The following is a 25,081-nucleotide window of genomic DNA, read 5'->3' on the forward strand; positions in this document are numbered from 1 at the left end:
CTATTATATACAACAACAACAACAACAACAACTACGCCTTCATCCCAAAACAATTGGGGTCAGCGATATGAACCAAAAAAGAAATTCATTTTGGGTCTTCCACATGAATCCTTTTCCTCCAATCATTTCTATCCAACGCCATGTCCTCGGTGAGGTTCAAAGCATTCATATCCTTTCCTATCATCTCCATCCAAGTCTTCCTAGGCCTACCCCGACCTCTTTTAACTAATATATTTTCCCATTTCTCCAACCTTCTAACTGGAGCATCATTAGGCCTTCGCCGAATATGTCCAAACCACCGTAAACGATTCTCTCGCATCTTATTTTCAATGGGTGCAACACCTACCTTCTTACGTATCTCTTCGTTCTGAATCTTATCTTTTATTGTATTTCCACACATCCATCTAAGCATCCGCATCTCAGCTACACTCATTTTTTGAATATGATGTCTCTTGGCAGCCCAACATTCCGTACCATATAGTAAAGCGGGTCTAATAGTCGTCCTATAAAACTTTCCCTTCAACCGCAATGGCATTCTACGATCGCACAGCACTCCAGTAGCACTTTTCCATTTCATCCACCCAACCTTTATCCTATGATTTACATCTCCATCAATTTCTCCATACTTTTGAATGATGGATCCCAAATATTTGAAATAATCATTCACCGGTATATCTTGCTCACCAAGCTTCACTACACTCCCATCACTACTTCGTTGCTTACTAAACCGACATTTCATATATTCAGTCTTACTCTTACTCAACTTAAAACCTCTAGCTTCCAATGTCTGTCTCCATAATTCTAACTTAGCATTAACCCCAGCTCTAGACTCATCAATCAAAACAATATCATCAGCAAACAACATACACCACGGTACATTTTCTTGAATTGATCTCGTAAGCTCATCCATCACTATCGCAAATAGGAAAGGGCTTAAAGCAGATCCTTGATGTAACCCAACCGTTATCGGAAAATTGGTTGACACCCCTCCACAAGTGCGGACATTGGTTACTACTCCTTCATACATATCTTTAATTATACTAATGTACTTGAGAGAAACACCTTTCTTCATCATTGTCCACCAGAGAACGTCCCTAGGTACTCTATCGTATGCCTTCTCTAAATCAATAAAAACCATATGCAAATCTTTGTTCCTCTCTCTATATCTTTCAATAAGTTGTCTAAGAAGATGTATAGCTTCCATAGTTGATCTTCCAGGCATAAAACCAAATTGATTCTCCGATATCATGACAACCTTCCTCAACCTAGACTCAATCATCCTCTCCCAAAGTTTCATAGTATGACTCATGAGTTTTATACCACGATAGTTTGTGCAATCTTGTATATCACCCTTATTCTTATATAAAGGCACCAAAGTACTCTTCCTCCACTCATTAGGCATCTTATTTGTTCGCCAAATCAAGTTAAAAAGATTTGTCAACCATTCTAAACCTTTCTCTCCCAAGCATTTCCAAGCCTCGATAGGTATACCATCTGGGCCAACTGCCCTTCTTGATTTCATTTTCTTCAAAGCCTCTGCAATTTCTTTCTTTTGAATCTTGCGCATGAAGTCACGATTTATCTCATGAAAAGGAATGGAGAAGTCTCCAAGATCTTGAGCATGACTATCATTAAATAGCTTATCAAAATAATCTTTCCATCTCTCCTTAATCTCCTCATCTTTGACTAAAACCCTTTGCGTTTCATCTTTGATACATCTAACCATACCCAAATCCTTCGATTTCCTATCTCTCATCTTTGCAAGCCTATAAATATCCTTCTCGCCTTCTTTGGTATCCAACTTGTCATAAACCTCCTTATATACCTTAGCCCTCGCGTTCCGAACAACTTTTTTAGCTTCCTTCTTTGCTATCATATACTTCTCCAAATTCTCATTATCACGACTCTTACTTAGATTTCTATAACACTCTCTTTTAACCTTAATAGCTAATTTGACATCCTCATTCCACCATGATGTATCCTTACCTAGTGGTGCACCGCCTTTAGACTCACCCAATACCTCCTTAGCTACCTTTCTCATACCACCCGCTATCTTATTCCACATTGATTCTGAATCCTCCTCGAGACACCAATCAACTTCCTTAACTACCTGCTCTACAAACATTCCTTGTTTAGCTCCTTTCAGTGCCCACCACTTAATTCTAGGATCTATCCTATGTCTATCCCTTTTGCGGCATTGTCTAATTCTAAGATCTAAAATTAAGACTCTATGTTGTGTAGCTACACCTTCTCCTGGTATAACCTTACAATCGATGCAACAACCCCTATCTCTCTTTCTAAGTAGGAAAAAATCTATCTGACTCGTATTAACCCCACTTTTAAATGTTACTAGGTGAGACTCCCTCTTCCTAAACCAGGTGTTTGCTAAGATCATATCATAGGACAAACAAAAATCTAAAATCCTTTCTCCACTTTCATTTCTTTCTCCTATACCATAGCCTCCATGGATATTCTCAAATCCATCCCTACTAATGCCTACATGTCCATTAAGGTCACCGCCGATGAAAAGCTTTTCTCCATAAGATGTCTCTTGTACTACTCCATCTAAATCTTCCCAAAATTGATGCTTAATGGAATCATCTAAACCTACTTGAGGCTCATAAACACTAATAATATTAATAATATCCGTACCTAATACTAATTTAATAAGTAAAATTCTATCACCCTTCCTACGGACCTCAACTACATTATCTATAAACTGACGACTCATAACAATCCCTACTCCATTCCTATTCCTATTTATTCCTGTATACCAAATCTTATATCCCCAAGGTTCTATCACTTTAGCTTTCTCACCTACCCATTTGGTCTCTTGAAGACATAAAATATCAATCTTTCTCCTACACATAACATCTACTAACTCTACCAACTTACCAGTTAAAGACCCTATGTTCCAAGTGGCTAACCTAATTTTATGGTCTTGGACTAACTTCTTTACCCCCACCCGTCCAACAAAGTGAGGGAACCCTTGCCTATTTGACACCACACCCGGGCGCCGGTGTGACGCGTCGCTTCTGGGCGACGACCTAGCAACCCTTGCACATTTATCACTGCCTCCGAGCCTAGAGAGTACAGCGCGTCGCTCAGTAGGGAACGCCCCAACGAAATTCTCATATTGGTTCATTTTCATAGGATATGACAAAGTTTTTATGCTGGCTGTCACAGGCCTACCGCAACCCTCCTCCTTTATCCGGGCTTGGGACCGGCAGTGTATAACTACACAGGCGGAGTTCATAAATTACTATTATATGTTATGGGTAATTGATGAATGTGTAGAGAAGTATGTGAATTATCACAATCCTTCATATACTAAAATTTTCAATCTCAACCCAACTTTCTTTAAGAGCTTCTTCCTACACATATGTAATTCATGTTTTCAAGCAAAGTTAAGTGTATACGCAAGAGATAACTTTTAAAATACCAAAGTTATTTTGTAATATTTAAATTCAAAGAATTTTATCACAACCATATATGTTCATCTATGTAAAAAAGAGTATTTGTGTATTAAACACAATGCCAAAAAAACAAGTGTGCACAACGGCACAAGGAGAACTCTCACAAGTGCACAAGGGCACGAATACTCATGCACAAAGGCATGGAAAAATATGAACTTCAATATATTGAATCCAAAAGGGGCCTTACAAAAAACTCTCAATACTTGAAGTCAAAATAAAACATACACGAGTTCAAATAGGATTGACATTAAATTTAAAAGATAAACATGATATACGACTCATTTTTGAGCAATCATATATCTAAAAAAACAAGTTTACCAATTTTTTAAAAAAATATTATTTAAAAATATTATTAGACCCGCTTTACTATATGGTACTGAATGTTGGGCTGCCAAGAGACATCATATTCAAAAAATGAGTGTAGCTGAGATGCGGATGCTTAGATGGATGTGTGGAAATACAATAAAAGATAAGATTCAGAACAAGGAGATACGTAAGAAGGTAGGTGTTGCACCCATTGAAAATAAGATGCGAGAGAATCGTTTACGGTGGTTTGGACATATTCGGCGAAGGCCTAATGCTGCTCCAGTTAGAAGGTTGGAGAAATGGGAAAATATATTAGTTAAAAGAGGTCGGGGTAGGCCTAAGAAGACTTGGATGGAGATGATAGGGAAGGATATGAATGCTTTGAACCTCACCGAGGACATGGCATTGGATAGAAATGATTGGAGGAAAAGGATTCATGTGGAAGACCCAAAATGAATTTCTTTTTTGGTTCATATCGCTGACCCCAATTGTTTTGGGAGGAAGGCGTAGTTGTTGTTGTTGTTAAAAATATTATTTAAAACATGCGAACAAGTAAAATATGATATGTGAAAAGTAAGAGTTCAATGCTCAAGTACCACAAGCACTAAATGTGCAAAATACATTTTGATTTTTAAAGAGAGCATAATGATAAAGAAAACTCATGCAAGAAAATAGTTTCATAATGCATGATACTTTAAGAAAAAGAATACATACAGAATAATCTTCAAGAAAGAGAAGAAAAACAATGAATACTTCACCATTCTTTGAAGTTTCTTGAGCGACATGCTTTCCGATGCACCAAAAGACAACCCGATCACGACCTCGCTTTGATACCATGTTAGAAGATGACCTTGAATGCAATAGGTTAAAAAATGAACCAATAATTACGCACATAAAGTGTGAATACACAAACCCATTAAAGGGTTACCAAATGCACATAAAGTGCAAACCCATAAACCCACAAGGGGTTAAGCCAAAAGGCTAAAAGAATACATCTTTATTAAGAGAGTGAGGGTAAAAACCCTTCACCAAAAAGAATACATTATAAGGGGGGTTTACCCCATATTTATGCATGAAGGGAGAGCTAGGGAGAGAGAGTCGTTGGGCTCCCAATGGCTCTATTTAGAGCCGTTGGGAGCCCAACGTCTCTCTACCTTTTTGACTAAAGTCAAATGTTGACTTTAGTCAAAAGGTTTACAAGGCCAAAAAAGTAAAAAATAAGAAAAACAAAAAGGTTTCCTAACTAAAATAAAAGGAGAACTAATTCCTAGTTAGTCTAGGGGATTACGAAAAAGGAAAATGACCAAATTGCCCCTGACGGGTATTTTGGATAAAACATGAAACACACACACACACACACACACACACATATATATATATATGGTGCTCCATGTAGACTTCTTCATGCAATGTGCCATGAAGAAATATATTCTTCATATCCATCTGATTAAGAGGCCATCCATACATAGTGGCAAGAAATAAAACTACACGAATAGTACTCATTCAGACATGACTAAATGTTTCATCAAAATCCAACCCATGTTCTTGTTAAAATATGTTGTACATATATATATTTATATATATAGATCACGACACATACACATATATATATGTCTATGTGTCTATCTACATATATAAATATATATATATTTATATCTTTTGTAAATAGACCCATATAGGGGTAAAACAGTCTTTTTACTTCTTATCGCATATTGTATTTTTTCTCCTTTTCTTTTATTTCTTTTTTTTCTTTCTTTTTTATTTTCTTTATTCTTTTCCTTTTCCACCTTGGAATGGGCCCCACCTAGGGGGACGTTGGAGCATCCAACGGTCATATTTATGACCGTTGGAAGGGCTCCAACGTCCCTCTAGGAGCCCTTCCAAGGCCTCCTCTTTTGTCTATAAATAAAGGGGTTTCTCCCCATTGTAATGTATGCTTCTTTGAAGCCTTTTGAGTGAAATATATATTTTTCCTCTTCTTTTGGGTGCCTTACCACTTTAAGTGGTTGTGTTGTTCTTTTGCCCATTAGTGGCTATTTGTGTATGTGCGTGCTCTCTTGTTTTTGCTCTTGGAGACTTCATCCGGCACTTCATTACATGGTATCAGAGCCTTGGTTGATAAAGCTTCATCGGATCTTCTTTTGACAAGTAATATCCTTCTCTTTCGTGCATTTATATTCCTCTTCTACAAATGGCCAACAAAGATGCAAAAATCGACCTCTCATTCAAATTGGATGGGACCAATTATCGCATGTGGGCGGCCGCCATGGAAAACAATCTCAAAGGTAAAAAACTTTGGGGTTATGTATGTGGAACCATTCCGGAACCACAATTGAAGTTGACTAAGTTTGAAGGTAATGAGGAAAAAGCTTTGAACGAAGAGGAAAAAGAGAAGGCTATTCTTGATTAGAAATAAAAGAAAAGGAGAAAAAATACAATATGCGATAAGAAGTAAAAAGACTGTTTTACCCCTATATGGGTCTATTTACAAAAGATATAAATATATATATATTTATATATGTAGATAGACACATAAACATATATATATGTGTATGTGTCGTGATCTATATATATAAATATATATATGTACAACATATTTTAACACCCCCCCTCAAACACACGGTGAGATCACCGAGAGTTTGCTAAGGAGAAAGAAGAAACGAGGCGATGGCAAAGCTTTGGTGAAGAAGTCCGCCAACTGGTACTCGGTTGGAACATAAGGCAATTGAATGGTGCCTCGTAGGAACTCATCACGAACATAATGGCAATCCATCTCAATGTGCTTTGTTCTTTCATGAAAGGTGTGATTGCTGGCAATGTAGATAGAGCTCTTGTTGTCGCAGCACAGCTTTGAGGGAGTTGAGAATGAGACCCCCATATCTTTAAGCAAACTTCTTAACCATACGATCTCCGTGGTGGTAGTGGCCATCGCACGATACTCTGCTTCAGTAGAAGAGAGTGAAACTTTCTGTTGCTTCTTACACCTCCAAGAGATAAGTGACTCTCCAAGAAACACACAATACCCTGTGGTAGAAATACGATCATCGGGGTTACCACCCCAATCAGAGTCAGTATAAGCAAGTAAAGTAAGAGGTGAAGAAGAGGGTAAGAATAATCCTTTTGTTATGGTGCCTTTCAGATATCTGATAATTCTCAGACTGCTCCCTCCACCATTCACATGGCTGCTGTCATGAGAATTATCAGATATCTGAAAGGCACCATAACAAAAGGATTATTCTTACCCTCTTCTTCACCTCTTACTTTACTTGCTTATACTGACTCTGATTGGGGTGGTAACCCCGATGATCGTATTTCTACCACAGGGTATTGTGTGTTTCTTGGAGAGTCACTTATCTCTTGGAGGTGTAAGAAGCAACAGAAAGTTTCACTCTCTTCTACTGAAGCAGAGTATCGTGCGATGGCCACTACCACCACGGAGATCGTATGGTTAAGAAGTTTGCTTAAAGATATGGGGGTCTCATTCTCAACTCCCTCAAAGCTGTGCTGCGACAACAAGAGCTCTATCTACATTGCCAGCAATCACACCTTTCATGAAAGAACAAAGCACATTGAGATGGATTGCCATTATGTTCGTGATGAGTTCCTACGAGGCACCATTCAATTGCCTTATGTTCCAACCGAGTACCAGTTGGCGGACTTCTTCACCAAAGCTTTGCCATCGCCTCGTTTCTTCTTTCTCCTTAGCAAACTCTCGGTGATCTCATCGTGTGTTTGAGGGGGGGTGTTAAAATATGTTGTACATATATATATTTATATATATAGATCACGACACATACACATATATATATGTCTATGTGTCTATCTACATATATAAATATATATATTTATATCTTTTGTAAATAGACCCATATAGGGGTAAAACAGTCTTTTTACTTCTTATCGCATATTGTATTTTTTCACCTTTTCTTTTCTTTCTTTTTTATTTTCTTTATTCTTTTCCTTTTCCACCTTGGAATGGGCCCCACCTAGGGGGACGTTGGAGCATCCAACGGTCATATTTATGACCGTTGGAAGGGCTCCAACGTCCCTCTAGGAGCCCTTCCAAGGCCTCCTCTTTTGTCTATAAATAAAGGGGTTTCTCCCCATTGTAATGTATGCTTCTTTGAAGCCTTTTGAGTGGAATATATATTTTTCCTCTTCTTTTGGGTGCCTTACCACTTTAAGTGGTTGTGTTGTTCTTTTGCCCATTAGTGGCTATTTGTGTATGTGCGTGCTCTCTTGTTTTTGCTCTTGGAGACTTCATCCGGCACTTCATTACAGTTCTTGTGTGTACCATTTTTCCACAAGCTTGACTTTGTATCGCTCAATGCTGTTGTCAGCCCGATGCTTAATTTTATAGACTCACCGACAGCCAACAACATTCTTATTGTGGGGTCTAGGCACTACTTCCCATGTGTCACACTCATGGAGAGCTGAAATCTCTTCATTCATGGCCTCAATCCACTTAGGATGATGGCAGGCCTCATGATAAAATTTTGGTTCCTAATCAGAATAGATGGATGCAGCAAAAGTATGAAAGTCAGCAGAAAATAAATCATAACTTACCCAACGTTGCATTGGGTGTCTAATCCGGGTAGACCTTTTGGGCTGATTTGGTGGAATGGCATCTGCAGATTCAATCGTAGAAGGAGATGTGGCTTTGGGCAAAATATGTGAAGAAGCAACATGAATATATCAGGAGGTGGATCAACACCTTTCGGTGGATCCCTATGTTTACGCCACTGGTAAGTGTGGGAATGAAAGGTGAAGGCACGCGGCTGAGATTCATTTCCATTTTCTTTAGAAGTTGTGGCAGCATCATGTTCGACATGTATACTTGACGACACAACATTACTGGTCGGCCCATGAACTGCTAATTGTTTTGGGCTTAATGAAATACTTGATGGTCAGAAGGTGGACAATCGCTCATGAGAATTGGTTTGACTAGAATGGCTGCTGTCAAACTCATTTTCATGGAAAGTAACATGCTGCAAAATAATTAACTTTCCAATGATTGGATTGTAGCACCTGTATCCTTTATATACATCATCGTACCCAACAAACTTACATACCTGTGCCTTGCGAAAACTTATCACGCAGTGAAGTATGCACATGTACAAAGCACCTACTCCCAAAAGTCCGTAAGAGTGAATAATCAGGCTGGTGTCCATGGAGCATATAATAGGGAGAATATCCTCCGAGAGGAGTAAGAGGCATGTGATTAATAAAAAAGGTAGTTGTGTGGAAGGCCTCAGTCCATAGGCTTGTTTGAATTTTTTATTCCTCCGTAAGAGTAAGTGCAGTTTCTCTCAGCCACCCCATTTTGCTGAGAAGTCCGTGGGCAAGATAACCCACATTTGATTTCATGATCATCTAGGTAGTTAGAAAAGCCACTGACAACTATTCACCACCACCATCACTACGAAAGCGCAATATTTTTCAAGAAAACTGATTTTCGACAAGTTTTTTAATTTTTTGGAAAATAGATAATACTTGATATTTGGTTTTCAAAAAATAGATCTAAGTGTAACGAGAAAAATCATCTAAAAAAATGACATAAAAACGGGATCTAGATAAAGACATCATGGGTGTAGGACCCTAAACATTAGAATGAATTAACTCAAGGGGAAATGAAGCTCTTTTATTAGAAACATCAAATGGGAGCTCATGGCTCTTACAAATTCGAAACTAAACACACATGGAACGAACAATATACTTATTCTTTAAAGGAATAAGTCCTTTATTACACAAAATTTCAAGAAAAGAAGAATTACAGTGACCCAATCACTTGTGCCACAGAAGACATCATTATTAAGGAAACTTTATCCGACACTAGAATCTGAGGACGATCAACAAGAGCTTAATTGAGAACGAACAAACTGCCACATCTTGTTCCTTCAACGAGGTTCTGCTTCATGTGAATGTTCTTCACATCCATGAAAGATGAAGAAAAATAAATGCAAGAGTTAGATTGATCAACAAGTCGAGATACATAAAAAAGATTACCCTTAATATTAGGAACAAGAAAGGTATTTGGAAGATGGAAAGGACCATGTGGAGTGTGAATGATGGTGATTGCAATGTGGGTGATGGAATGTGTTTTTCTATCACTAGTGACTATTTCTCCATTACTATGATAAGGAACAAGGCTTGTGAGTTTACCTGCATCACCTATAACATAATGTGCTGCACCTAAATCTAGAAATCAGGCGCTCGACTGTGGAGTCTAAGAAGAGGAGGAGGTTGTCCAAGCAGGCTGATCTATGGTAATGGGCCATGGAAAATTGATAGGAACACTGGGCTGCTGAAAAGCTCCTGCTGGCCAAGAAGATCCGTAGTAATTTCTAATGCCATGCATGCCAAGCTGAGAAAAATAAACACTCAAGGAGTCCATATCTTGGTTTTGTCCCAGAGTAAAAGAGGGTGCAGATCCTGCAGCTGCATTGAAGGAAGCTGGTCGGGGACCTCTTCCTCCTCTCATACTACTGGCTTGTGGTGCATACTGACAAAACCAGGCTGGATAAGTAACTGTGGGAGGATTTTCATTCATGTTAGAAGCATCATGGTTAGAAAGAATCCCTGCATTTCTGTTATCATTATGATTTTGGCCTCTTCCTCATCCACGATTTGAGGTACATCATCACCTCATGGCTGGAACGAGAGTCCACTTTCTTGGATGAGATGCCAAAATTTGATTCGAACTCAAGGAGCATAGACCTAAGCTTGTCGAAATTACTTCTCTTCTCAAGGCCCATGTACATCACTTTGAACATATTATAGTCATCACCTAGTGCACAAAGAATCTGGCTGCACACATCTGTTATATATATATATATATATATATATATATATATATATATATATATGAGCATTTTTGTCTTTTTACATGTAATAATAATTGTTTATTAGAAACAACTATTTTCTTCTTTTTCCTTTTTTTATTTTGTCTTTTTCTTAACATTGGGGCCCCACTCCATAGAGTCGTTGGAGCCCCAACGGTCATAAATATGATCGTTGGGAGCTCCCCAATGACTCTATGAAGGGGAGCTCCCAATGGACTCCCCCCTCTTGTGTTTGTATACAAATAGGGGTATGATCCTCCCTATTTCATTCATTCATTTTCCATTCTCTTCAATAATATTTCTTTTTATTAGCTTGTGGTATTGTCGTTTAGTGGACTTTTGTTTATGCACTTGTGTGCTTGTCTATCCTCGTTGTAATTGTCTATTCTTGGACTTGTATGTGCTTTTGCACTTTGCTTTTGTAATTCCGCGTACTTCATTACATGGTATCGGAGCCCATTGGGTTCTATTTATCTTGGAAGTATTACTTGTGGTAATTGTAGATCGTGGCAAAGGTGCATATCACTTGCTTTGTCTTTATCTATCTCTTTTTCATCATGGAGCATGAATCAAGAGTGGAGCTCTTTTTCAAACTCAATGGATCCAACTACTTAATGTGGACGTCAGCCATGGAAAATCATCTTAGAGGAAAGAAACTTTGGGGCTTTGTGATGGGAACCTCTATTGAACCATCGTTAAAACTCACCAAGGTTGAAGAAGGTGTTAAGAAAGCTTTTATTGGAGATGATCGAGTTAAAGCCATCAATGAACATCAAGTAAAGGTAGAAGATTGAGAAAGTAACCATGCCAAAATTTTGGCATGGTTTATGAACAATGTTGACATAAAAATATGTGCCAACATGTTAAATTTAGAAGAGCTAATGAAGCTTGGTTCTTTCTTAAGGGTATGTATACCTAAAAGGATCTTGCCAGACAATATTTTTGTCAAGACAAGATTAGATTCACTAAGCAAGATAACATGTGTCTTCAAGATTATTTTAGCATTTTGTCCCTTCTTTGTGATGAATTAACACTTCTTGATCCTAAATGAGTGGCTCCCGAAGATGTTGAGATTAGAAGAGAGCAAATTGAGAATGAACACTTTTTTCAATTTTTTCATGGTCTAAGACCAGAATTTGAACAAGTGAGGTCTTCTCTTCTTCATAGAGCCAAAGCTATGCCTCTTGAAGATGATCTTGTTGAGGTATGTCAAGAAGAAACTCGGATTGGCATGATCAATAAGAATGATGATGATGTTTTAGCCGTTACTAGGCTGGGTTCCAATGTAAAGGCCTATAAGGCCCCACACTTTGTAAAACAAAATAACTACAGTAATGGGTCCAACTATAATAGTGGATATAGGAAGGGTGTTATTTGCCACCATTATAATGAAACAAAACACATTAGACCTGTATGTCCAAAGCTTAAAGGTAAAATTGCTTCCATTGGAGAAATCACACCTAAGAAAGAAAAAGCAAGCAAAAATGGAGGAGATATTAAATACATACTTAACCAAATATTGAAGGTACTTCAACTTCTCAAATCATCCTCTACTTTGGGTGTCGCCATTGCATCTTCTTTATCTCCTCCAGGTATGTGGATTTTTTATTCAGGTGCTTCATTTTATATGACACCTCATAAGAATTCTCTTTCCGAAGTTTGCACTAATTCTACTTTATCTTATGTTTCAACGACCGATGGAACTTTTTTAAAAATAGATAGTATTGGAAGACTTGACTTAAAAAATTCTCAAAAATTTCTTGTTCCAAAAATAAGGGTGGTTCCAAAATTAAATTTAAATCTTTTTTTCGTCTCTCAAATTTCTGATCATGGTTGTAAAATTTCTTTCTCACCTAAAGATTGCACTGTGTAGGATCTCCAGTCGGAAAAGCTGATTGGGCAAGGCCATGAGAGAGACGATCTTTACTTTATGGGTTTTGTCCCTTCTACTGAAGTCATTTTGTAATTTTGTATATGATAAAAGTATTGATACTTGGCATAAAAGACTTGGACATCCTAATTTTTCGAAGACGTCTCTCTTTCCTTTTTTGAAAAATATATGTAATGAAAAGATATATCTTGTAAAGATTGCATTTTTGAAAAAAAGAAAGCCATTCCCTTTCCTCAAAGAACTTTTATTTCTACTCAGCCTTTTGAATTGGTGCATTCGGATGTATGGAGTCCTTCACCCGTCATATCAAAATGAGGTTATTCTTATTATATTATTTTTGTTGATGATTTTACTAGATACACATGGATTTATTTTCTAAATCATAAATTTGATATGTTCTCTTTTTTTTTAAGGAATTTCATATAATGGTTAAAAATCAACTTCTTTGCAATTTATCTATTCTTAGATCAGATTCGTGAGGAGAGTACATGTCAAATCATTTTCAAAGTTACTTGAAACAAAATGAAATTTGTCATAAAAAATCATGTCCTAGAAATCTGCAACAAAATGAATTAGCGGAAAGAATGCATAGACATACAATAGAAAGCACCAGGACTCTTTTAATTTCAAGGGACATTCCAAAAAATTTTTGGGCCAAAGCCGTTCTAACCTCAACATACTTAATAAATAGAACTCCTTCGTCTTCATTACAAAATATTTCTCCATTTGAAAAACTTTTTAAAATGACCTCTGATTTTAAAAGACTAAGAATCTTTGGTTGTAAGTGTTATGTGCTTACTCATAAAAATGATAAACTATCCTCAAAAGCCATTTGAATGTGTTTTCTTGGGCTATGGAGAAAATAAAAAAGGATATAGATGTTTTGATTCAATAAATAACAAACTCTATGTTTTAAAAGATGTCACCTTTCTTGAAAATAAAAATAAGTTTGATAGCAAAGAACCTAAAGAATAAATTGATTACTCATTTCTATCTGATCTATTACCAAGACGTGATGAGTCTAACTCTATTGAGGTGTTTGAGTCTTTTGACAATAACTCTAGTATTGAGCATCTGATTGTTGATGAGATTAGTAATTAACATGAAAGTTTAAATGAAAATGTATCAAATGATACACATGTGCATACTAGATGGGGTGAAGGTAATCACCCATGTGACCTTGACAAGTTCTCTCAAAACATACCCTTATAAGAATTTCAACTTAGGAGATCAAATCGAATCTCTAGTGCTCCAAGTAGATTTGTATCATATGACTCATTTTCCCCAAACTTTAGAGCATGCTTAATAACTCTTCACTCTTATTATGAACCGTCTCATTATAATGACGTCAAACAATACTCTCATTGAAATGAAGCAATGAAATTTGAACTTAATGCTCTTAAAAAAGCTGAGAAATAGTTGATCCTTCGTTAGGCAAGAAACCTATAGGATGTAGATGGGTGTTTAAAGTCAAAACCAAAAGTGCCGAATCATTAGAAAGATATAAAGCAAGGTTAGTTGTCAAAGGGTATGCTCAAGAATATATAATAGATTATGAGAAAACCATTGATCCTGTAGCAAGAATGACTAGTGTTCGAGCTCTCATTGCCATTGCCTCTATTAAGAAATGACCTATTTTTCAATTAGGTGTTAAAAATGCATTTTCAAATGGAGAACTTGGTGAGGAAGTTTACATAGAACCTCTTCTAGGGGTTAATTTAAATAGAAAAATTTCAAAACTTAAAAATGTCTTGTATGGTCTTAAACAAGCTCCTAATGCTTGCTATGATAAATTTAGTAATGTTTTGATTAATTTGGGATTTATTTCTTGTTATACTGACATTACTCTCTTTGTCAAGAAAACGGTATTACAATTGTGATTCTTCTTTTATATGTTGATGATATGATCATCGTAGAAAATGACAAAGAAGATGTTATTGAAATTAAATTAATTTTAAAGAAAGCTTTTGATATGTCTAACTTTGGTTTTTTTTGAGATACTTCTTAGGAATTAAGGTTGCTTACTCTCCCAGATGATATATTCTCTCTTAAATGAAATTAGCTGTTGACATATATGCTAGGTTAGGAGTTTCATATGAAAAGAAGGTGGAGACAACCAAAAGTCATAAATGCTAAATTAAGACTCGAAAATAGTGTATTGCTTGAAAATCTTACTCTATATCGTTAATTAATTGGATCTCTCACTTACCTCTCCATCACCCGACCTGATATCGCTGTTGTTGTTCATGCGGCAAGTCAGTTCCAACATACCCCTACTACAGTGCACATGGCGGCAATTATGAGGATTGTGCGATACATTAAAAACACCATTTCAAAAGAGATTTTCTTATCCTGTTCGTCATCTTTATATTTAACTGCTTATACTGATGTTGACTGGGGTGATAACCCAAATGATAAAATCTCAATTACCAGTTTTTGTGTTTTTTTAGGAGATTTATTGATCTCTTGAAGGTGTAAGAAACAACAAAAAATATCATTATCATAAACTGAAGTCGAATATCGTGCAATGACTATGACTGCAATGAAGCTTATGTGACTTAAAAGTTTTCTCAGTGATATTGAAATCATCATCTCAACACCATCGAGGATGTATTGTGACAATAAGAGTGCAATTTATATTGCAAGCAATCACACCTTCCATGAGAACTCCAAACATATTGAGATGGACTGTCACTATGTTCGTGATGAATATCTGAGAGAAACTATTGTGTTACCATATGTCACATTGGAGTACCAGTTGGCTGATTTCTTCACCAAAGCTCTTCTTGTTCCTCGATTTTTCTCTCCTTAGCAAACTTTCTGTCATTTCCCTGTAAAGTTTGAGGGAGAGTGTTATATATATATATATATATAAATCCTAGTTGCAACAGTTTGCTCGATAGGAGCATTTTTGTCTTTTTACATGTAATAATAATTGTTTATTAGAAATAACTATTTTCTTCTTTTTCTTTTTTTCTTTTGTCTTTTTCTTAACATTGGGGCCCCACTCCATAGAGTCGTTGGGGGCCCCAACGGTCATAAATATGACTATGACCATTGGGAGCTCCCCAACGACTCTATGAAGGGGAGCTCCCAATGGACTCCCCTCTCTTGTGTTTTTATATAAAATAGGGGAGTCATCTCCCCTATTTCGTTAATTCCTTTTCCATTCTCCTCAATCATATTTTTTTTATTAGCTTGTGGTATTGTGACTATTGTCCCTTAGTGGACTTTTGTTTATGCACTTGTGTGCTTGTCTATCTTCTTTGTAATTGTCCATTCTTGGACTTATATGTGCTTTTGCACTTTGCTTTTGTAATTCTGCATACTTCATTACACACATCTTCGTCTCTCACGAGACTCCCTATGACTGCCAACTAATTTGTGATATACTTCACTCGATCCAGAAAGTCTGCTACGCTGTCATTGCCTCTTTTCAATGATCCAAATTTAGACTTGAGATGATATACCTTAGGAGTAGAAATCTGCTCATACCACGTGTGAAGAACATCCCAAAGCTTGTTTGCTGTTACGCCACTAGGGGTATGCAAGAGAACCTATCTGGAAAGTGTGGCCATGATAAATGCCACAACCATTTGGTCATTTTTAAACCAAACAATGTAGTCAGGATTTTTAATATAGATAATCTGATCGGAATCACAATCTTTTGCTATCTCCTTCTCCTTCTCTTTCGATTTTTCTTTCGTAACGAGCACAAATTCCAAGGGTGCAGCCATAGATCCATCGAGGTGTCCCAGGTCATGACTGCATAGAATGGGATAATCTGCTTTTTTCAGGTTATAAAGTTGGTTTCATCCAACTTTTCAGAGACAAGTTGGTTGAGAAAGGATGAAGTCAGGGATTGAGAAGATGACATTGGAAACAAAATGAGATATCGACCCAAAACTGAAGGTAAACTAAAAATATGAATACATTAAAATAAACTGAAGTCAGAAATCGAGACTGTTCACACAAAATTCTCTTTTTTGCATCTGTGGATACAAAAAAGAGCATGTAGTCTGAGCACTATTTGATCTTGACCAGAATTGAAAAAGATCCTTGTTGGGTCAAAGTTTTCCATTTTTTTTGTCGAGAAATTCCAAAAAGACATGAAAGGAGGGAAGTAAAAAAAAATCACATTGAAGTTTGAGTGGTCTGATTTAGATCTTCACGTTGAGAGTGTGAAGATCTGTCACGAAACTTCGAATAAATTTAAAATAAAGGACTAAATCTGGTCTGACGTGACCAGATCTGATTCAAGAAGGGACGGGATCTCAAATAAAAGAGATTGAAATAAAACAAAGAGGACTGAAAACAAGGAAATAGATATGATCTTATATGATCAGATCTGGTTGGATGCAAAAGGGATGGAGAATCTGGTCTGACATGACCAGTTTTGAAGAAAAGAAGGGAACAAGCTGGAGGAAACATATTTGGTCTAGTGTGACCAGATGAGAAAAAAATCGAAAAGAAGTAGATCTGGATCTAAGAAGAATTAGGAAGGAAGAATCTGGTCTAAGATGACCAGGGACAGATATGAGAATGAATAAGGATAAAATCATGACCTGATGAGCCTTACCTCGACCCGCTCTGATACCATGTGAAAGCTGCACTTCCCTTGACCTGCGTGCCCTGCCACACAAAAATTAGAAGAAGAAGAAAAAGGTGTTGGAGAAAAATAGAGGGTCGTATCCCTGACTGGGTTGCCTCTCTTGTAAATATATGGTATTAGGAATATATATGAGAAATTACAAGAGTACCCTTTGGGTATAATAAATATTACAGCATATACATAAAAGAAAATGGAACGTGATTTCTAACATTCAGTTTTGTGACACCATTTAAATTCTGAACTCCTAGGAAAACTACAGTTCTTCTGTTCACATGATGTCCTTTTATTATTTTCCAGTATCTTAATATAATGGAAAATGGGATTTACATTTGTTCAAAAGTGTCATTGCACCAGGAACTATTTAAGAACCATCATATGTGTGGCACACAGTTTCTCAATCTTGGGGATACTACATTTAAGTTCTCAGTCTTGGCTATATCACGGGGACACGCGTCACACCATTTTGGTTGTGTCCCTAGTGACATGAGCAGACAGGCTGATTTGGACACTGGCACACATGAATATTATCTTAATATGTTTTAATAGTTGTATAATAATTCTTAATATTATTTCAATAAAATGTGTTTTTAAGTATTAAAATATAAAAAATATTTATTTTATCAATTAAAAATTCAAAAAATTCCGTGCCCTAATTTTCATAGTGCATATCATTGTGGTCATGGATTTGAGCCTTCAGTATGTAGCTTTCTATTCCTATTTTTTGTTGTTTCTGGATTAGGTGACAGGGTGGTTAAGCAGTTAAGCGGCTGTGTAAACTAAGTGAATCAGCTAAACATGAACCAATCTACATAATGGTTAGCAATAGCATGTGCCCTCATTTATACTCTCCTGCTAGCACATCTATGTAGTGCTTCATGTTGAACTACACCATCGTGCCATGCACATAGGCGTTTAGAGCTACTAAATTATGTTACCATTTGTTTTTATCTCTATTTTGCACATTTTAGATATGATGGTTGCATGATCATTAGAACTGAAACCTTTGCCAAGTGTGGACACTGTTTATGAACTTCGATGTTGCGTGTACTCTTGGTTGCATTAACTTATTTACATGAGTCGTGCCAATTCTAATGATGGAGTGATATAGAACAGGGATAAAAACCTAGCTTATTGGGAATAATGTATAGTTCTATTTAGTTTAGGAAGTTACTAAGTTTTACCTCATGTGGGGCTAAAATTCGATTTTTAGAAGTTTAGAGTAACAGTTTCTTTGCAGTTTCATAATTTAATAGTTTCTTAGTTTGAGTAGTTTCTTAATTCAATAGGAATTCTTCTATGCTGACAAGTTTCTTTATTCGAGTTAAAGTGTAATTCTTGTCTAGTTCAGATTTTATTACTAAAAGTTTAGAATGGGAATAGTTTAGATAAGTTTGAAGTGATCTTGCACATGATTTTGGCTATAGAAGAGACTACAAGGTCCCTTTGTTAAGATGGAATTGGATTACTAAGTTAATTTATTTGCTCTTTCTCTTCCTTATGGATTCAAGGAGTTCCCTTTTCTTGTGGTCTCAATGAATGCCTTTCTCTCTTTCCCTTGTGCTCATGGACCCTGAGCAATTGCATTAATTGGGTTCATTGATATTTCTGGTATAGTAGATTGATTGTTGAATAGTTTTTTTTTTTTCCTTTTTTCTTTATAATTGAGTAGTCCTTTTCTTTTGTGAACTCATGGACCTTCGTGTAGGAAGAGAGTATTCTTCTTCTTTCTTATCACATACTTCCGTCTACACCAAGGAGGATGGGTAACCTATAAAGGAAAGAATGCTTTCCCATCCATAGGGAACTTTGTCAAACTCAATGATGCAGAGCATCCAAATCATTAATTCAGCAAAGATAAATTGGATCCAAATCCAACTCACCAGACCCGATCCGAGATGCTATACCTTGCATATCCAATGACATGCAAGACTATCCGAGTCCAATTGGATCTCCGAGAAACAAAATCCATTTTGATTATCATATTTCAATTTCTAAGAATTTTTCTTTTACCTTATCAGATATTGCATTTTTATCTTTGATTCCATTTTGTCAAATTAAGGAATCATATTAGATATTTCTTTTTTTTTATTTTTTATTTTTATTTTTAGGTGCCGGATTCTACGGATCCGGATAGTTTTAGTGCCTGGTAGGATCTTTTTGTGGCACTAGAGGGTGTACGGGGTTTCAGGGTAGTTTTCTTTTTTCTTTTTATGAATTTTTTGTTCCTAGCGTCTCATTTGAATTCTAATTTGACTCAGAAGTCAAAATGGTTGTTAAAAGGGGTTTAATGCTCATTTTCGAAAGGAGATTTCTGATTGGTTTTGGGGGGCGGCAGCTTGGGAAGAGCTCCTCTTCCATTATGAGGCCCTCTCTTAGGGTTTAATAGCCCTAAGGGGGTCGACCAGCATGGTGGCTTTGTTTTTTAGAGATAGAAAATTCTGGAAAGAAGGAGAGTTCTAGACGTGTGGCTGGTTGGGTCAACAAAGAAAAAGGCATGTGTTGGTGCTGCTGTGCGTGAGGAGAGGCTGAGGCTGTGTTGCTGTTTGGGTGTTCATTCTGGGCGTGAGAGACATCGAGTGCTGTTGCTCAATCTCACCTAGAACATCCAGTATTGTTGCTGAAGTTTGGTTTCGGTTTGTTGGCTGCAAACAGATACATTATTTTCTGCAACTTGTTTAAATCATTTTCTGCTATTGTATGAGTGTTTTTCGATTTTCTGGTGGAAACGCATTGTTTAGAACTCTGTTGATTTATTTACAAGTTGTTGGTGTGGTGTTTGAATTGAAATCAAAATCTTTACTTGTTGAGTTGCTTGTTGAAGTTCGTCTTGTTAAGACTGAGATTTTCATTTCTAAAATTCGGTTATTGCTGTCTTGTCGAATTCGTGTGGGCAAGTTTTCTGGCAATGTTCAGTAATTTGCCCTGTTCTCCCAAACGGTTGAACAGAAAATTGCGAACATTAGCTTGTTGGAAAGCTAACGTCCGGACCTACATCTTTCATGTTAAACATTTTGCCTAAATTTGCTTTGTGAATCGTCTAAAATTCCTATAAAGTTATCCTGTTATTTGAGACCTGCATGTTTGTCTGTTATTTTCATTTCCTAACAGAGTTTGGTATTTTGCCCTGTTCTCCTAAACGGCTGAACCGAAGGTTTTGAATCTTAGCTTGTTGGAAAGCTAACATTTAGATCTCCAACTTTCATTTTTATCAATTGTTCTGAATCTGTTTCTTTGCCCGTCTAAAAAGTCTGTCAATTCCTGTTACTTGGTTCTGGATTGCATGTTATATTTCTGATAGCGTTCAATGTTTGAAGCATATCTCTGTCATCCCTGCTGTGTTTGGCGAACTGAATGATGTTCTGAAAAGATAACATCTTGATTAAGAACTTTCATGTTTTGGGTTTTTGGTGAATCAATCATTTGCTGTTTCAAAAATTTATTTGTTTTCTGCATGCTTAAAATCCTGTTCATCAACTCGTATAGTTTAGAACAAAAAATACAACAACGTATATTGAACATAATTTTCAATATATTAATTCAAAAATTGCAAATTTGGGTTTGTTGGAAAGATTACAGAATTTTGCATAACTTACCTGTTTGGAGTTTTCCCAAACTCCATCGTCTGAGGGTCCAAAAATCCTCTCGAAAGCGACTGACTGAATATCTGCTGGACATCCGGCGACCAGTCTGTCTGGTCTAGAGAACTGCTCATAAATCAGACAACACAGATCTGATTCGTGTGTTCTTAGATCCATTGGAAACATGTGCTTATTGTGCATATTTTCTGTGTTTACGCCAATTGCTAAAAGAGAGTTATTCTGTCTCAATTCGCAGAACATTTGAGTCCTGTTTGGACTCCCCTGTTAAAACTTTAAGCTTCTGCGCGTGGAGATCCATTTGGATCTCGGATTGTAGATCGGCTTCGTTGCCGACTCCGCATCACTCAATATAGAAATGACAACTATTATGGACATGCTACAGTTACAAATTTGTTTGTTGGAATTAGTTAGAATCAAGTAAGTGCAATTCACAGAATAAAAAAAAAAGAAAAAGATTAATGGATTATTTTACTTTCTGCAATAACTTGATACATTCTTGATTTCTGGCAGCATTTTGTGTTGTTGCAAAAGAGTCTGTTGGGAAACAATTGTCAATAGCTTTTTTGGAGCGCATAAAGGCAGAGTTTAAGAAGAGATATGGAGGTGGGAAAGCTGATACTGCCCTGGCAAAAAGTCTCAATAAAGAATTCAGGTATGTCTGTTCACGAACAAGTTCAGGTTCCTGTCTCAGATTTTTCTTGATTCAGGTTGTCCAATACTCACTTAGATATTGCATCATATTGGCAGCCCAATAATGAAAGAGAACATGCAGTATATGATTGATCATGCAGAGGAGATTGGGAAGCTCTTGAAAGTTAAGGGTCAAGTGTCTGAAGTTAAAAGCATTATGATGGATAACATAGACAAGGTATTCTGTTTGATGTTTTCAGAGATTAACATATTATTTTGACTATGCAGATTACATGCACAATTCTGAAAAGCACACAGATGAAATGTCACAGTATGCATCTTTATAACAGTTAATTGTTTTTTTCTGCATTTTCCCCTTAATTTTCAAATTTTCATTTTAAGAGATAATTATTCCTGGATTTCCTGTGCCATATAGTGCATTGGAAGCCAGCATTTGTTTTGATGAGATAATAAAATGATTTCAGTCAGCACCACTGTTATTTTTCTTTTTTCAAGTACAGTGTGCGTTCTTGGTGGAAAAGTCACTGGGAATTGAACAGTTCATGTGCTTGGGATTTCTTCTTCATGTTAATTTGATATCACGTATTCAGAAGCAGTAGTAGTTACTGAAAATGGGGCATAAACAATGCAATACAATACTAGGTTACTCTTGGCAGATGATGATTTGCCAGTTGTGTAACTTCAATTTTATGCATGCCACATTTCACACAGCTATGTATTTTTGTTACAATATAACAAGCTTATGATAATCACAGTTCATTCAGCATAGTGCTGTCAAAATTTGTAGTATAAAAATAATGCTGCAGCTTCTCTGATTACATTAGATAACTTGTATACATTTTTGCCTCAGTTACATGTATTTTCATATGCACTAACCTCCTATTGAATCTGCAGCATGAAATGTTTGTGCAAAGATTGGCATTATTCTTTCTAGACCTGATTATTAATGTTAAAATATCGCAAATTGATCAATATGATTGCCAAGCTATATGTATTTCCACTCACAAATTGCATTAGCCATCAATATATACCATGTCACCCAGCTGCATTTGTGGCGTTCTTGAACCGTACAATTTATTTTCTCCAGCTACAATGGAAAGATTGACAGGTTATAAAAGATTTCACATAGTTGAGTCTATTTCTATTTCTCTTCTTTTGAGTCTTTTTAGCACTCTTGCATCCTTACCTTTCATGAACATGATGTTAGGGTGTAAGAGTTGTCAATTTTAATACATAGAATTTTTAAAGTTTGAAATGTTCCAAAACTCCTGAAGAATTTTGTTTTTTTTTCCTCATTCTGAAATTCATTGACCTTAAGCATAAGTTATTTCTTCTTTCTGGTTGTTTTTGGTGTTGCATATTCAGTTGTAACTTAATTTCTTTGACCACCTGTGGCCTTTATCCAGATCATTGGTCTAAATCAGGTTTAAGTTTCTCCAATAACATTGCCTTTTGTTCATCTTAAGATTCGGAACGAGGAGATACGTAAGAAGGTAGGTGTTGCACCCATTGAAAATAAGATGCGAGAGAATCGTTTACGGTGGTTTGGACATATTCGGCGAAGGCCTAATGATGCTCCAGTTAGAAGGTTGGAGAAATGGGAAAATATATTAGTTAAAAGAGGTCGAGGTAGGCCTAGGAAGACTTGGATGGAGATGATAGGAAAGGATATGAATGCTTTGAACCTCACCGAGGACATGGCATTGGATAGAAATGATTGGAGGAAAAGGATTCATGTGGAAGACCCAAAATGAATTTCTTTTTTGGTTCATATCGCTGACCCCAATTGTTTTGGGATGAAGGCGTAGTTGTTGTATGTGCTGTTTTTTTAGTGTTAAAATTAGACCTATTTTGATGTTGTTTTGTTTGTTAGAATACCTAATCAACCGCTGATAAATTTGTGGAAATCAAAATGTGCCAATAGATAATGAAGAGTGTATGCTAATATGTTAGATATGGAACCAAGATAACAATAATGTGCCAGTGCTGGAGTGACAGTAATGTGTTAATTATGTTAACCTATAATATCAATAGGATGTGGGACATGACGTGTGTTTCTTCACATATATTTTATGGTACTGAATGATTTTCCTTCCCTTGAGAAATCTAAAATTTAAACAATATGTTTATAACTGATATCAAACTGACCTCCTCCCCCCTCCACAAACATGCACATACATATACGGATGGATGTGCACATATTATCATGTTAATCCCAACTACATGGGATTGACTTTATGGGTCCTGTTCTCTCTTTCTCTCATTTGCAAGTGGCACACTATCGTTTTTTAGGAACATCTGACAGCAGATTTCATGGAAATTAATAGGGTGTCATCAACCAATCCGATGCTAGAATGCTGTTGGTCAAGGCAACATTTTGTTGGTCAAATTGGATCTAAAATTGATCCAATTGTTCATATCAATGGTACCTATGTAAAATCCTACGACTGTTTTCAAGCCACAAGAAAACTAGATATTAGTAGAGCATATTGCCCTTGTAGATAGAACCACCTCACCTGTTTCCAGTGCCATCATTACTAGAAAATGTAAGTGTATAAGGCTATAAGCATTCATATACACTCGTACATACACACAAACACACGAATAGGCTTCTACAGCATCTCGTAGATGTTAACAAGATCAAGAACGCCAAAAATTGATACCTCTAACAATTTCAAAGTTGGCCCAGTGCTTGGGGCTTTAATTATCACCACCATGATCATGTTCATATTTTTTTTTTCAAGATACATTGTGATTTCCAGGAATGCCTTTTTTTTTTAATGCTTCCAAGAAATTACCTCGAGTCAAATATGTTCAACAACAGTAACTGTCTATAAAAATGCTTTCAGGTTCTAGACAGACAAGAGAGGCTTGATGTGCTATCTGAGAAGACACAAGATCTACGTTCACAGGTGCTTATTTTCACACTTGTCTGGATGAATCATATTTGGCTGTATTGATAGTGTCATTTTCTCACCACTGGCTGCTTCCACTAACAAATATTTCAGGCCCAGCAATTTCAGAAACAAGGGGTGCACATAAGGCAGAAAATGTGGTTCGAGAACATGAAAATAAAGCTGGTCATCTTAGGCATCCTTTTGCTTCTAGTACTCATAGTATGGGTTTCTGTGTGTCAAGGTTTCAAGTGCACCAATTAGGCTTTTCTGAGGCGAGGATTCTACCAAATCAGATTCTTATTCCCATGCTTCAACAGAGATGATGATGGCATTCTACCGCGGTCTGGGAAGTTATTGGGCTTATTAAATAAAAGCTTAGGAATATATTAGGTTATATGTTCCTTTTGATAGGTATAGTGGTATCTACTTTGTCAAATTAATTGTAGTTAGAAAGTTGGCAAGGAGATTTCAAGTTAGGTGCCGGTGATTGCACATTTGCACGTAGCTGGTCCACATTTTATTACGTATGTTCTATTATACAAAAGAGGAAAAACAGATGGCTTTCAAGGGTGTTCGTCTTCCAATTGTTGGGTTCTTCTTTCAAATGGACAAAAGCCCTATTGAGGCTGTGGCTTTTTTCCTTGCATGAATGCAGTGGGATTTTTGTGTTTGTGGGTGGAGAGAGAGAGAGAGAGAGAGAGAGAGAGAGAGAGAGAGAGAGAGAGAGAGAGAGAGATGCTTGCAAGTGTGGTCTGAAAATGTAGATTACATTAATAAGCAATAAGTTATAGAGAGATGCTTGCAAGT

At 36.6% G+C, this 25,081-nt stretch overlaps 1 protein-coding gene across 1 annotated transcript in view; it reads left to right on the forward strand.

The window, feature by feature from the left end:
• LOC149846113 (vesicle-associated membrane protein 724-like) overlaps positions 1 to 24,918 on the forward strand; it is a 38,568-nt gene extending 13,650 nt beyond the window's left edge. The window contains exons 2-5 of the mRNA XM_089997856.1: positions 21,237 to 21,378; positions 21,474 to 21,594; positions 24,227 to 24,289; positions 24,386 to 24,918. Of these exons, the coding sequence (XP_089853982.1) occupies positions 21,237 to 21,378; positions 21,474 to 21,594; positions 24,227 to 24,289; positions 24,386 to 24,535 (476 nt within the window). The 3' untranslated portion in view covers positions 24,536 to 24,918. The remainder of the gene's footprint in view (positions 1 to 21,236; positions 21,379 to 21,473; positions 21,595 to 24,226; positions 24,290 to 24,385) is intronic.
• The last annotated feature ends 163 nt before the right edge of the window (positions 24,919 to 25,081 follow it).

This window comes from Nuphar pumila, chromosome 2 (assembly GCF_984573655.1).
Source record: "Nuphar pumila chromosome 2, dmNupPumi1.hap1.1, whole genome shotgun sequence".
NCBI classification, from domain to species: Eukaryota; Viridiplantae; Streptophyta; class Magnoliopsida; order Nymphaeales; family Nymphaeaceae; genus Nuphar; species Nuphar pumila.